The sequence below is a fragment of the Chelon labrosus genome (assembly GCF_963514085.1).
Source record: "Chelon labrosus genome assembly, chromosome: 16".
In the NCBI taxonomy this organism is placed as follows: domain Eukaryota; kingdom Metazoa; phylum Chordata; class Actinopteri; order Mugiliformes; family Mugilidae; genus Chelon; species Chelon labrosus.
This window is the reverse complement of record NC_140349.1, coordinates 11,712,331-11,726,454: the sequence shown is the minus strand read 5'-3', so window position 1 is coordinate 11,726,454 and position 14,124 is coordinate 11,712,331. Positions and strand designations below refer to the sequence as shown.

General features: G+C 40.2%; 1 protein-coding gene across 1 annotated transcript in view; it reads right to left on the bottom strand.

The window, feature by feature from the left end:
* csmd3b (CUB and Sushi multiple domains 3b) overlaps window positions 1–14,124 on the bottom strand; it is a gene marked incomplete at its 5' end in the record, with an annotated part of 336,937 nt that overhangs the window by 40,157 nt on the left and 282,656 nt on the right. The window contains 13 exons of the mRNA XM_084563441.1: window positions 414–559; window positions 3,537–3,714; window positions 4,805–4,993; window positions 6,025–6,234; window positions 6,325–6,441; window positions 6,957–7,026; window positions 7,571–7,689; window positions 7,775–7,879; window positions 11,437–11,533; window positions 12,070–12,194; window positions 12,417–12,620; window positions 12,904–12,999; window positions 13,086–13,199. Of these exons, the coding sequence (XP_084419567.1) occupies window positions 414–559; window positions 3,537–3,714; window positions 4,805–4,993; window positions 6,025–6,234; window positions 6,325–6,441; window positions 6,957–7,026; window positions 7,571–7,689; window positions 7,775–7,879; window positions 11,437–11,533; window positions 12,070–12,194; window positions 12,417–12,620; window positions 12,904–12,999; window positions 13,086–13,199 (1,770 nt within the window). The remainder of the gene's footprint in view (window positions 1–413; window positions 560–3,536; window positions 3,715–4,804; window positions 4,994–6,024; window positions 6,235–6,324; window positions 6,442–6,956; window positions 7,027–7,570; window positions 7,690–7,774; window positions 7,880–11,436; window positions 11,534–12,069; window positions 12,195–12,416; window positions 12,621–12,903; window positions 13,000–13,085; window positions 13,200–14,124) is intronic.

The window sequence follows — 14,124 nt, the reverse complement described above, 5'->3', positions numbered from 1 at the left end:
AGGAAATGTAACACAGCTCTTGTACTTTGTTTAGTTAGGATATTATAAAGCTCTTTGCATTGTTGTCTTCCGTTTCTGCTTCAAAATCAATGTATAACATTAAAACAATAAATAGCACCATTGTGACTAACTGTGACAGGATGTGACTTTGATCAGAGAGACGCTCTAGTTGAAGATCAAGTCACGTTGACTCAGTGAAAGCAGATCTGGGTAGAACTTCATGAGAATACAGAATTGAAAAGACATCAACGCAACAAAAACATGTATCAATGCTAACGATGGCGTTTGAGTTTGACCACTATACCTCAGGGCAACAAAGACTACAGAAAAATGAGATGATAAGAGTGAATGGCATCAATGCAACATGTTCACCAGCTCTGTGACAGCGTTGATGGTGCAATTACGCATCTTACCGTGATAACTTAAGACAAAGAAGCCGGCTCCAGAGAAGTCTGAGTGGAATTTGATGAGGATGATGTTGGAGGTCGAGTAGACGGACTCCAAAGCTGTGTTCCCGCTAAACTGGCCAATCTGAGGCGACGACTGATCTGGACCATCCCTGTGGTAAAACAAAGACAGGAACACACACAGAAAACTTGTATTACAAAGGAGGCGGTCACATACTACAAACACCCATAAACAAATGGACCTGATCCTTCTTTATAGAACAACGGCGGAGAAAAAGTCCACCTAAAACACAATTTGAGTGAGTTATTGCCGTCATCTCTGACGGTTAGATGGCTATTAGCGATCAGGAAATGGATTCTCTGAGGCTAGAAACAAAGATTGAATAGACTCGAATGTATTTATGAGACACAACCGGAGCTGCTCCATTGACTGTGATGACTCTGTAGATGGACATTGTGTGACAAAGTGCCGGCGCCTAAAGTGATTTTGCATGAATATGGGCCCATCTTTGTTCTCGAAACAATCCAAACTGCAATGTCATGCTGCTCATTTAGATACAAAACCCTTCACAGATTTAGATACTAACTCACTTACAAAAGAACAGCGGAGTTCCAATCGTTGGAGCTATTATTCTTGCTTTGAGACGCTCAAGTTCATAAATATTGAATAATAATTAACGGTGGATATGAATCCTTCTGTAGACGTGGCTTCACAGTTGCCACTAATATTGGCCTCATGAGATAAAAAGTTACACAATTACCACAGAAGGTAGACAGGGACTTATCTGTCACCTGGCAGGTCGGACCCTCGGTGCAATGTCGTGAGCATATTTCACCTATAATGACAGCACCACCAGCTGTCAGACTGGAACTAACCAATAGTAGGCTCATTATCTGTGATTAAAAAGCATCATCATGGATTAAAATGGAATGATTATTTCCTGCTGTTAAGTGTTTTTGGATGAGGCTAATTATACCTGTCGGGTTATGTAAGGAATCATTCCGTTCTCTGATTCACATTGGGTGGTTCAGACTCATCAGAGCAGTTTCACTCGCTCATTAGCAATTATTAGCACATCACACCAACGTATACAGTACAGAGTAGGCTTTAAGTGTGAGGTTTCACAATACGTGGTAACATCTGTGGCATATATGATAAAATTCCAATGAAACTCTGTAGTAAGCCTCCCAGCATGAGACCAATTAGCGGATTAAGTGACTGTCAGGTTGGCTTGCTCTGGACCGAGCAGACCGCTGCGAAAATCACACCTTTAGCACTGACACTGTGCTCTCAGCAGGGGGGGGCAGCATTATGACTGCGCGACTGAGATTGTGAGTTCTTAGTAAGTTCTTGTGCGGCTGCCATCTTTGCTTTGTGTTGAGTTCAGCAGTTTGTCTACTTTTTTTCGACAGACAGCAGGGTCAGAAGCACGCTGCGCGACCAGTTCATGGAATTCACAGAATCAGCTGCAAGTGGGTGGCACATGGTCCAACAGTAAGATAAGATAAGATGAGATAATCCTTTATTTATCCCACAGTGGCTAGATCTGAAGTGTTGCAGCAGCACACAGTTGTGGGAAAGACAGTCTGGATGCTGCGGTTTTGAAATAATCTAAGGGAGTCTATAAAGTAAACAAGTCACACAACATTTGGCGAAAGAAAAAATTGCTGGTAGTATTTGATACCCATTTTTTTGTATTTTTGGTGTGATTTGGGTGATTTAGGCTCACAGTGACTTTTATCATATGTAACGTTTTTCTTTTGTGTTTATTTGTGTGCAACCAGTTAGCCATGTTTTCCATAGAGTGGGACCTTACATGATTTCAGTGTGGTGTGTAGCTGCTCTTTATTGTGGATTTGCTGCTCCTAAAATGAAATGTAATAAACTAAAATACCAAATTACCAATTACCTTTACGTCCGAATGAGAATAACTGATTAATAAAAGCCATCCAGTGGTCAGTAGTGGTATTGCAACTAAATGAATGGGCCACCTGAGCCATCACTGAAGGATTGTCCAACATCACCTGGGTTGGCTTCCCTGAGATATTTATTTGGCAGGAGCCACCACTGCCTTTGTGTTTAGGATTGTGTGGTTAAACCATTCAGCAGAAAATGTACAAAGCAAAATGATAGTAATTGGTGATTAAAACACTGGATGAAGAAGTTTTCTGATCCTAGCTGTTGACTGAGTGACAGTATGACTGCTTCACCTCAAATATAAAAAAGAAACTGGCCTAAAAATAAAAAGTTTTTAGTTATCATAGCCTGGAAGTTTGACAGTGCTTACATCATGACAGGCCAACAAAAGAACAAGCCTGTGTCGGTCTAAAAATACATGATTTGCAAGAGAATGTTTCCGCAGCCAACCCTGTCTGCCCTGCTGTTGTTGTGTTCTCCCTGCTTAGCCCTGCCTCTGCATCTCTATGTGCCAGGTGACGTCGCACCGTGGAGTCTATTTATAGGAAACAGGATTCAGGAAAGGGACTATACAGCAGGGGCAGCGACATGGCAACCGCAGAATTAAGACTGTACGGTCTATTTATGGTTCTGCTGCTGCCACCTTGGACCTTGAAGATAACTATGTAACGTAGTATCTGAGCACCATTTAAACACCTTCATTGACAAAATGTCGACTGTTGCCAATGGCGGCCCTCCTCGAGAAGAAGAATGAAGACAGAAGTCAAGGCTGCGCAGACAGGAAGAGAAAGATGTATGTAACATGTGAGAGTGACTGAGCGTTAGAGAAGGACTTATGGCTAAAGAGAAACGGGTAAGCCATGACAATAAGGAAATTATGTCGGAGTAACTTTATATTCAAGGAGAGATGCCTGTAGTCATAGTAACCCTTTCAGAAATTTTGCCAATTAGTGGCAAACTCTGAAAAGATGTTAAGGAGCATGACATCCTGTTTGAGAGAGAAAGTATATATGTGGGTGACAGAAGTTCTCAGAATATGCAGAACAAATTAAATGGCTATTAAGTCAAATAAAAAATGAACAATTATGGGTAAACGACGGAGCAGACGAAGAGGGAGAACATTAGCAAAAGAGCTTATAATGAGGATGGAAAATTAAAGGTAAATATGGCAAATTGAATAAATAACATCTCTTTAACTACATAGTACTTACCAGACTGTAATGTAGTCATATATGGGCTCAGTACTCAGCACAGTGAAGTTGATATATATCCCATGTCCAGGAGGAACTCTAACACTCCACACACAGTCCTGGAAGTTTGGGTACTCCTCAGGGTGGCCGGGAGAGTAAATGGTTCCGTTTAATGATGTGATGTTACCACCGCAGAGCGCTGGGAGATAGAATATTAACAGAATTACCCTTAATAAATTACTAGCAAATTAGTATCACCATTGTCAAGCTTCGGTAATTGTGTGCATGGCTGAGGGAGGAAATGTTCCCATCAGTCAGGTAATGACCACTGGATAATGCCTTAATACCTTTAATAAACTGTCATTACAATTTTATCTCAGTTCTGCAGCTCAGGTATTTCTCGGGCGTGTTGCTCATCAGTAATGTGATCTTATCCCTGAGAGCAGAAAGATTGAATATGTATTTTCTTTTTAAATTAAGGTCATTGAGCAAGTGTTGAAGCTCAGAATTCTAGCCTTTAAATATCTCTCTCTCTCTCCATATATATATAGATAAAGCAATAACAATTAAATTATCATGCAGTTACTGGTCATAAAATTAGAATAATGTTGTTTATTGATACTTCTATAATTAGCTGGAAGCGTATGAGAGCAACTTGCTAGCTATGTTTCTAATTATATCCAGATACCGTTTAACGCCTGCTTGGTTATGCAACACCTTCTACAAATATAGGAAAAAAAAAACTGTGTTCACATTCAGGCGCATTTCTGCCAGTTACATAAAAATCTTCTCCAAATAATGAGTAACTCCTACTACAAGTTAGTCAAAATAATGAGAACTGTTCAAAGTAATTATTGCACTTGTCAAAATAACTTGACTCATGACTCAGTATCTTGTATTGACTCATTGTTTTCAGATCCTAAGTAATAATTTCAAGGAAGTTTCTCATTACAGTGACTCACAGAATATTTTGTTCACTAAATCACAAAAATGGGCTTTAATAGAAAGCACTGCTGGCATGTATCGATAAAGTGATGTAGATATTTAATCGTTACAGTAAAATAACTTAGTTTAGTTTAATATCAATATTTGTATATCAGTGAGTTGAGGTGTTTTTAGTGTAACCAAAGGAATACCTACCGTAATATTCAATACTAGCAGAACTAAAGACAATGAAGTGACTGCTTTCTCTTTACAAATATACCACAGTGAGCTAACTAAACCAGAACTGTAGTTTATATCCAGCACTGAGGGAGTTGATAGTCACTCTAGATGACCGTGTAAATTACCTTCACATCGTGGCAGCGGGTGGTTCCAGTTCCTGCTGATTCCGTGCAGACATGTGAGGGAAGCTTCTCCGATCAGAGAATATCCAGGCAGACATTCGAACGACACCGTCATCCCGACGCTGAAATCTGTGCCAATCACGATGCCGTTTCGAAACGGCCGAGGGTCTGGGCAACTCTGGAGCTGATAGGCTGGAGGCACAATAACACGAATTGATCAAGACATATTTGAAAATATGTGCATTAATAATATTTGTTTTTCTTTCTTGCAACTTTTCACAGACACTTTTTTAAAAACTAAAACCAAGTCGGTTATATAAAAAGATATAAATACGAATATGGAATAATCAATAGTCAGCCAGTACATGAAATACAGCTGAGCCTGCCACTGTTCCAGGACTTGGAAAGCACTTTAAAAACCCTGCAAGTAGACTACATGATGCCTTTAAAGACCTTCAAATTAGTTTGAGTTCAAAACTTCTTCCAGTTTGTTTATGGAGAATTTCTAATATCACTGAAATATGACAGGCTGGAAAAAGAACTACAGAGTCAAAGCAGCTATTGCTTGTTTTTTTTAGATGTTGGCAAAATAATCTCAAATTGTACCGAACAGTCAGCCATTGAAATGTTAATAGTCACATTAAGTTTTCACAGCGCGGGTTTCAAGAATCAGGGACTTGTGTGACTAAAGTAAGACGTGTCAGTGAGAAAGACAAACATTAGCAGCAATAATGGTCGGAGAAATAATAAAACCGCTGGTATTCACATTTTTTCCCGTTTTAAAACACTTTGGCAGTGCTGCTGTCAAGAGATAAAAGGTATTATTCATCAGCCACTGTAATTTGCCCATTAATGGAATTAGCCGTAACAAATTTAGACTATCCACAAGAATTGTCATAATAAATATAAGACTGTTCAAAACCGCTTTAGAGCCAAGAAGAATAAATAAAAACCTTGCCTCGCCACTGAAATTAAACCAGACTGAGGACCTGTGAGGAACCTGTAATCTTTTTGGCAAGCTTCTTATGAAGTCGAGAAACGTATTTATCGAGTAGGTAATTTTGTGGTTGAGAAATGAGGTCACATTCAGATCCACACGGGAAACAGTTGCTGTTTTGGGCTAAACAGGCGGCACAGTCGGATGTCTGCTCCTGTTTTCTTTGCTTAGGAAATGATCACCGTAAACAGCATGTTGGAGGGGAACTTGTTGAAACAACATTTACCTTGATAGGTGATGTGGAACCCTGGTTTGTTTTGTGAATAGTCACTGTGGAAAAAGAAGCTGCTTTGGTGGGTGGTGCTGAACAGAGGTTTGGGGATGGTTGGACCGCTGAACCGGTCAATAACCGTTCCCGTCTCCAGTGTTCCACTACGGATCTCTAAGTAATCGTGGATCGCTTCGGTGGAGAAGTTCAAAAACTGGAGATGGATGCCTGAGAGAAAAAATAACTTGACTTATGACACAATCAGACTACATGGAGACACAAATACTATATATATATATTTTGGACAGCGTTTCTTACCGAAGCCAACAGGTAAGTTTACTGTCCATGTGCAGTCTAATCCACTCGGGTAGTTGCCGGGGTAACCGGGACTTAGAATGACTCCACTTACATCTGTCATAGACCCACCACACTGGGCTGTATACACAAGCACACACAAACAAACACACAGAAAAAAAAAGGGAAATGGTGGTTTAGCGCTGAAAGCAGCACATCAAAAGCATGAGTCCATGAGTCTGACCTCAAAGAGAGCAGCAGACATGCTTCTCCTTTTTAAAACTCACGTCTTTAACCTGACATTCTGCGTCATTTTAAATGAGACATGAATATTCGGAGCCTTTAATAAATGCCCTCCTTAATTAAATTTGCATTGTGCAAATGTGTCCGGAGCTTGTTTTCTCTAGTTTGTTTCTTGGTGTCTGTTGTACACTCTGCATGTTTACAGCGGAGTCTGACTTTGCATCAGTTAAAAAGCCTAATCATATTCTTGCGCAGAATACTAAATAATCAGCTCATTGCAGAACGGTAAATTGATCAAACGGCTCGTATTACAGAGAGTCAGAGAAGAAACGGAGACTGCTTGCATCAGTTCTGCAGCGTTGCTTCTCTCAGTATATCCAGGTTGTGTGTGTGTGCTGTCAAACAACACCTACCGAGACACAGTGGTACAGGGTAGTTCCATCTTCTAACAGGTCCAGGCATACAGGTGATATGGGCGTTACCCTAAAAAAGTTAAAGCAACCATATTTTTTCAGTTATGAAATCACCACAGTTGAGCTTTAAATACTTTGCTTCCACGCACTGCAGTAACAAGACATCTATATTAATACATACAGTGAGTCTGTATATTTAGCACGAGGCAGGCAAACCTCCATTAGAGCTCTACAGTATACTGCACAGAAATTGGGAAGACCACACCAGAGACATACATTATTCAGGAGTTGTGCAAACCACACCAGAGCTGTGTGTTTAGTCAGAGCCGGGGAAAACCACCCGAGAGTGGGGTTTTCCTTTTGATTCGGTTTAAATAGTTCTTGGTTTGTGCAGCCAAGGGATATAAAAAAAGAATGAATGGCGGCACATCAGAGAAGCTGAGCAGACTTTAATGATTTCACAAACACATCTGGCAGTGTCGGTTGGTTTGCACTGAACAACTTCTAGTGCGCGCTTGCGTTCTGAAAATTCTGCATCGAAAATGACTATCCTCCAGTTGCACTCAGTCCCCTCAGCAGAAAGTATGACTCTGTACGAGAAGTGGAACTTTTACCTGTAGAGAGTATCCTTGTTCACAGGAAAACTGCACGACATCCCCCACCATGAATCTGTCTCCTTGCCTAATCCCATAGTTTGGAGTTTGAGGCTCTGGACACGACTCCAGACCGATAGCTGATAAAATACACATTATTATGATCATCATATTGTACATATTGCATTGACAGCAGGTTATTTTTTTTAGGAGATGAACATATACCTGTATACTCCAGGTGAAATCCAGCAGCTGAGACACTAATATCTGAGCTGAAGCTGAGATAGAGGTTGTTAGATGTACTATTCAGGAGAGGGGGGATAGTGGTGCCTGAAAGCAGGGAGAGAGAAGAACAGAGGACCACGATCACATTTATTTTATTTTTTTTATTTTTTTTTAACAGAGGCTTGAAAGCAAGTGATCTTAGTTATTTGACAGCAAGGGAAACAACAAAGGCCTCCCTTACCTACATTTTTTTTTTTTTTCACTTTTCGTCCTCTCAAAGGAGGGAGAGGGGAATTTTCTTTTATTTGAGACATCTGTTTTATTTGAAACCACTTTTCAAATGTTGGCTTGACCTACTTAGGGTGGCTGGGAAAGGTACAAAGCAAAAATAACGGTGCAGCACCAGCAACAGTGTAATTCTGTCAGCGCGCTTCACAATAAGAGGCACATATAACCATGTATTAAAATCTTATCAGTGGAAATGTCCACGCCCATCTCTTGATTTTAGCCCCTTGTGCAGTTTTTGATGTTTTCCAGAGGCCGGAGTGTGTCAGCAAAAAAACAATGCCAAAGTTACAGAGAGCATCATCTGAATGAACAGTGATTCAGGACAGTGCATGTTATTGGTTGCCTGTTGTGAGAGGAATTAATTAGCAGGTTTCTGAATAGTCTGTAGCCCTCCTGCTGGTCGTTTTCGCATTATGGGAAAAAGAACAAAAAAAAATTCATTCATTATCACATTGGAAAATAAAAAATGATTTTTTCCCCTTCATAATAATTGATGAATGATGATGAATAATTAACTGCATGGATTTAACCATGACGGTTATTAAGGGCTGTGTGACAGAATTAATTAAGAGTTGTAATTAACCCAAATTAAATAAAAAAAATAAAAGTTTTATTATTGCTCTACATGACTTTTTATATGGAAAAAAAAGAATCATTGTCATCAGTGTCGTGTCATTGAAATATCATCTCTTTCCAGTTTGTCATAAAGATGTCAAGGCCTCTCATAGATTATTTAACACGACTAGGACATACTCAGATAACTTAGCTTCCCTAAAAGCACTACTACCACCCTAGGAAGATGCTAACTCTTGCTTAGCACGGCGGTTTGAATTATATGAGTGAGTGAATTCAGGGGAAGGTTTCACACAGACTGAGCACATTTATTTCTTTTTAATGAATATGAGCTGCTGGAGCTCAGACACTTCCATTGTAGGCGGCGTGGAAATTCACACCAGCTGCACTAATGGCACACTAATGCGCAACACTCTCATTTTGGAGCTCTATCAAGTTTTTTCTCCTCCCTGTAAGAATAGAGGCAAAGAAAAAAGTAGCACTTTTTCTTTTGCTTATACAATATGCATGGAGAACAGTTAGAAGTGTAAAAGTTAAACATAAGTGAGCGACAAAACTGTCAGGTAGCATGTGAGTGTGCTTTAGTTGATGTGCACCTTAAAAGGGAGCCTTATAAGGATGGCAGTGTACACATTTTAGGCAGAGAGGACAAATGGTTTGAAAGAAGAGTAAAGGAAGCCATCTACTGTATGTGATTTTGGAAAACTCTTCTCTGGATTGGTGGACTAAGACCTCACTAATCTGCCACTTATAGTCCCCCCCTACAATAACACCCTCACATTCAGGTATGGGTCGTAACAGGCCAAAGTGATGTGAGTTTCAGGTGTTCTGAAATAAAAACCTAAACTCCTCAGAAGTCAGTTTGAACTATAGAAGCTACTTGAATGAGTGGAAACCTCAAACACCAGTCCAGCTGTCTTTGTTTTAGCCTTGTATTAGATATACCGTGACCTGGATGACTGGCTAATATTCACAGACTCTTGCCTGTTAGAAGCATAGACTGTAAATAAAGATGGACGGCAGAACTGCTCCTCAAAAATTAAGCCAAAGCAAGTAGAGCTCCCCCTGGTGTCTGGCTGCAGTATAGGTCATAAGCTCCACCTCCTTCATGTTAGTGGATGGGACTTGGGCCAGACTAAAACACTAAAATACACGTCAAAAAAAATTAAGGATGGTTTCTGTCATTTTAGGTAGTTAATATAATGCTGATGCATGTTCAAGTGTCAATTTTCCTGATAAGTTTAGTTATTTGACCTCACAATGACTACCAGTTGCCATGCCAACTGCTCCATAAAGCGGTCTCGTAGGACAGTGAGAGTAGGAAAAAAATAAATAAAACAATTAGTACAGTGTATAATCCAACACTTCTTTGTAACTGGTGGAGGTCGAGCAGAGCGCGGGATTAATTAAATGAAAACGCGAGTGAGTCTGGTAAAAGCCCTGGGAAAATAGCGTCAGTTTGGCCAATACAAGGGAGTGGGGACGCATTGTTCAATGTTTATATACAGTCTATGATTAGAAGAGAGTTATGATTATACACAGAAGCTACAAAACAGGAAAAGTGTTACACCTGAAAAAAGTGATACATCAATTTAACACTTGCAACTAGAAAAGCATACCTTTTTATATTGTTTTGATCATATTCTGATGTGCCGTGCATATTAAACATTCGCATATGCATATGGAAGTTATCTTGAAAGTACAGCTAATAAAGTTGCAGTAAATTCTGGGAACATTCAGAAACGTGAATAATTCTATTAATTCGGAAATGAAGGTATTTGACAGATTACCTCGTAGGTTGCTTGGGAAAAAAATTATATTAAAAAATGAGGATGCGAAAGGCTCAATTAGTTATGCAACAAAAATTTCTCATATGTCTTTCGAGGAATCACCAGATAAACAAGCAGGTGTCAGTGGGTGTGTAACCGAGCTCCTGCTGGGAGACTTAGAAAGCAGCCAGTTTAGCTCTAATTGCACTCATAGCAGGGCGCCACATGGTCAGAAATGTTTTTTTATTATTTAACTGTCAAGGAATATTTGCTTTGATCAGGTTACAATACAGCATAGTTCATCTTCTTTATTTTGTCATCTAGGCTATGAATGTTTGTAAAGGGGACACGTCTCAAAAATTAGATATCTCAAATCTGTGTTGCTGTGACAGGCATCTCTCAAAGCGACAGTATGGGACTTTGGACCACCACTTTGGGCAGTGAGTAATTACAAAAAACACTGCTGACGTGTGTATGACGTATGCCTACAGTCTACAGTTGTCTTATTACACCGCTCTCTAATGAGGGAAAAGCGATGTTGCATTAGGCTGTAACCTTTCCCCCTGAATACAGACTTTCTTTTTTATCAAGATCATAAGATACTTTTCTTAAATGCATGCTATATTCTATACTATTCCTCATGGCCACAGACGAAATAGTAGCAAAGAAACTTGGAGAAACTTAGTTGGCTTGCCATAGGCTGTGGACTGCTACATCTCTGTCGATATAGTTGCTCCTCTTTTCAGCTAGTGTGGGATTTAAAACTCTGGTACACTGTGAGATACAGAGACACTTACTTGGTGCTCTTTGTGAACTTGGATATGATGGATATTAATTCACATTTTGATTAGAAAACGGTGCAGATTGTTCAGCAGTGCTGCACTGTTACTCCACCAAATTCTTATCACAACTATCACAATTCAATTCTATGGCAAATCATTTGCATATTTCTAATGTGAACTGGCAAGAATGCAGGTGATATATTAAACTTTTTCAATAAAAGTATAAAAACACACTGGAAAATCTGTTTACCAGAGTAGCTGCCCAGTCTTGGTGCGTGGTTGTCAGCACCATCGTAAAAATCCAGAGAGTCCCAGTTATGCTCAGTGGCAAAACTCACAACTTGTATCTGGAGAGAGATTTAAAAAAAAAAAAAAAAAAAAAAGGAGAAAGAAGAGAAATAGTTTTTTTTACTATTTATTTCATTTGATTGCATCACTTAAATATTTAATACACTCCATAAGTCTGGATATAATTTAATAAAATAAAACAAATATAAATGGTCAATGAAAATTTCAAACAACAAAAATATGCCATTTCTGATAAAACAGACATGTAACAAAGAAGATGACTTTACCTGAAATACTAAAATATTAGAGGAAAAAATAAACGTTGTGAGATGTGTGTCAAATATTCTGAAAGGGCCGCACTTTGTGTAAGAGGCGACTTTGCCTTTGTCCGTGAGAGCAGTTTAGCTTACACGCAATCAGCCCCTATCTTTCATGATTAGATCCTATCTGGTTATCTCTGGATGGCCCCTCTCTTAGAAACCATCCATCCATTCACCCTTCTAATAATATCTTATCTTCCCCGAGATCCTGCCTGCTCAGCTTTTAAGCCAATGATGCATAGGTCAGCCAGGAAGCAGCGGGTGAAAAGTACTACCTGTATTCCAGCCCCTTCTGGAACGGAGACCTTCCACACGCAGTTCTGGTTGTTGTCGTACGGCTCGGGGTAGCCAGGTGACAGGATGGTCCCACGGCGAGAGGTCAATACGCCCCCGCAGGGAACTGGGGGAGAGGCGAATGAGTAAACAGAGCAGAGGAGAGAAGAACGAAGAGAAAAGCTGAGGTTAAAACAATACTTTGTCTACATGTTAAAGGAAAACGAGAAGGGAAGGTGAATTGCACCAACAACCTCCCCTGCTGCAAAGAGGAAGAGTCTGGGTAACAGCTTGGCTATAGGTAGGTGTGTTGTGTACGCTCTATTTCACTTGTAATTTTAAGATTAACCTATACACGTTGGCAGGGTGTCGTTCCATTGTGCCAGGTTGTCCGGCACACTCTCACAACGAATGCCAGTGGAGCCATGCAGTACGTAACCAGGGTTGCACTCAAACTGCACCAAAGAGCCGACTGCAAAGTCGTTACCCAGGCGCTTGCCGAAGCGCGGCTCAGGCACCGAACTGCACTGGGTGGAGCTGGTCCTCGGCACAGCTGAAGAAAGAAGGAAAAAACACCACGACCATTAAAATTAAAAAGTATTTCTGGTGGAATAAAGGTTAAATATACATAAAAATAACTGTAATGTAAAAGTGAATTTTTCTGCAGATGCCCACGGTAAATCGATTTTCTCACAGAAGCAACTTGCTACTGTGAGAAAATTTGTTTTTAAAATGACCTTTACAAACTTCTGTTGCGAACCCCATGACTCATGAAATTCTTATAATGACAGGAAGAATTTTAAAAGATAACTTTCAGCTTCTTGTGCATGCCTGACCTTGGTAGACAAAGTGAAATCCCTTGGCAGTTTCCGGTCCAACTGTGGAAAACTTTATTGTAATCTGGTTTCCTGAACTCAGGGGAAGAGATTCACCTAGAGAGGAGGCAAACAATGAGACACAGGGTTAGGGTTAGTGTTAGTTCATCTATCCAAATGTAAAGCCAGACATCCATCCTCACCAGAGTGAGACCCAGAGAGAGAAGACAGCAGCGTGTTCTGCTGAGTGGGTCCGTCGTAGATCTCCACCACGTCATTGAGAGACGTCTGGAACAACACAAACTGACCAAAGAGAACTGGAGACAAAGAGGAGACAGAGAAAATATCAATTAATTCACCAAGTGAATGGTGGCAAATTGTTATTCCATAACACTGACACTGCCTGACCTTCCGATGATAAAATTAACCTGTAATGCTTAATTTAAATTTTATTAAGCTGCAGTGTCAACTTCTATTTGAAGCAAGATATTGGCACAAAATTACACATCAGCAAGGCTAATAGTCAAAACTTCACATTATCTTCATCGTGCTCCAGTCCCCCTCTCCGTGACCCCCATCAACTGGCTACAGTGAATGCGTGTTGTCAGTTAGCGTGAAATGCTAATATTAACATTGCCAGCAGGGGGAAGGGAAGATTGAATGGAAGCCATACGACAAAGGTGGTCACTGTTAAGCTTTTGTCACAGGGGCTGCCCACAAAGCCACAAGGATCAATCCCATGTTCCCTAGCAGGAAAACATCCCAGCAGTTGTCCATTGATTACATGCTACAGTTGTAAGACAGATGTGGTACTCTTGACTCCTGCAGTGGCCACAAATTAAACCAGGGATTGCAACATAATAGCAATATATTCTTCCGCTAAGCCGTGGATTTTACAGTGCAGCTGCAGTAGCAGGTAGCATTAGACAGTTCCCTGGAGGCCCGTGGTCCTGTATTTTCTCACTAGTACAATTCTCCCCGTCTTGAACGATCACTGTATGGCCAAAGACAGCATTAGTAGCCTTAATATGCAAATCTGTAGGTGAAGATGTATAAATGTAAGAGAGTTTATCCACCAGATATATATAAAAAAGTCCTTTAGGATAGATTATGTTACAATATTTGAAGCTCTCTCCCTCTGACTGCACACGTACAGTATATCAACTCAACATCTCCCCCTCCCTCTTCGTCCCCAAAGGCTGAGGTATAAAGGATTAAATCTGAACATTGCCAAGGATTTTC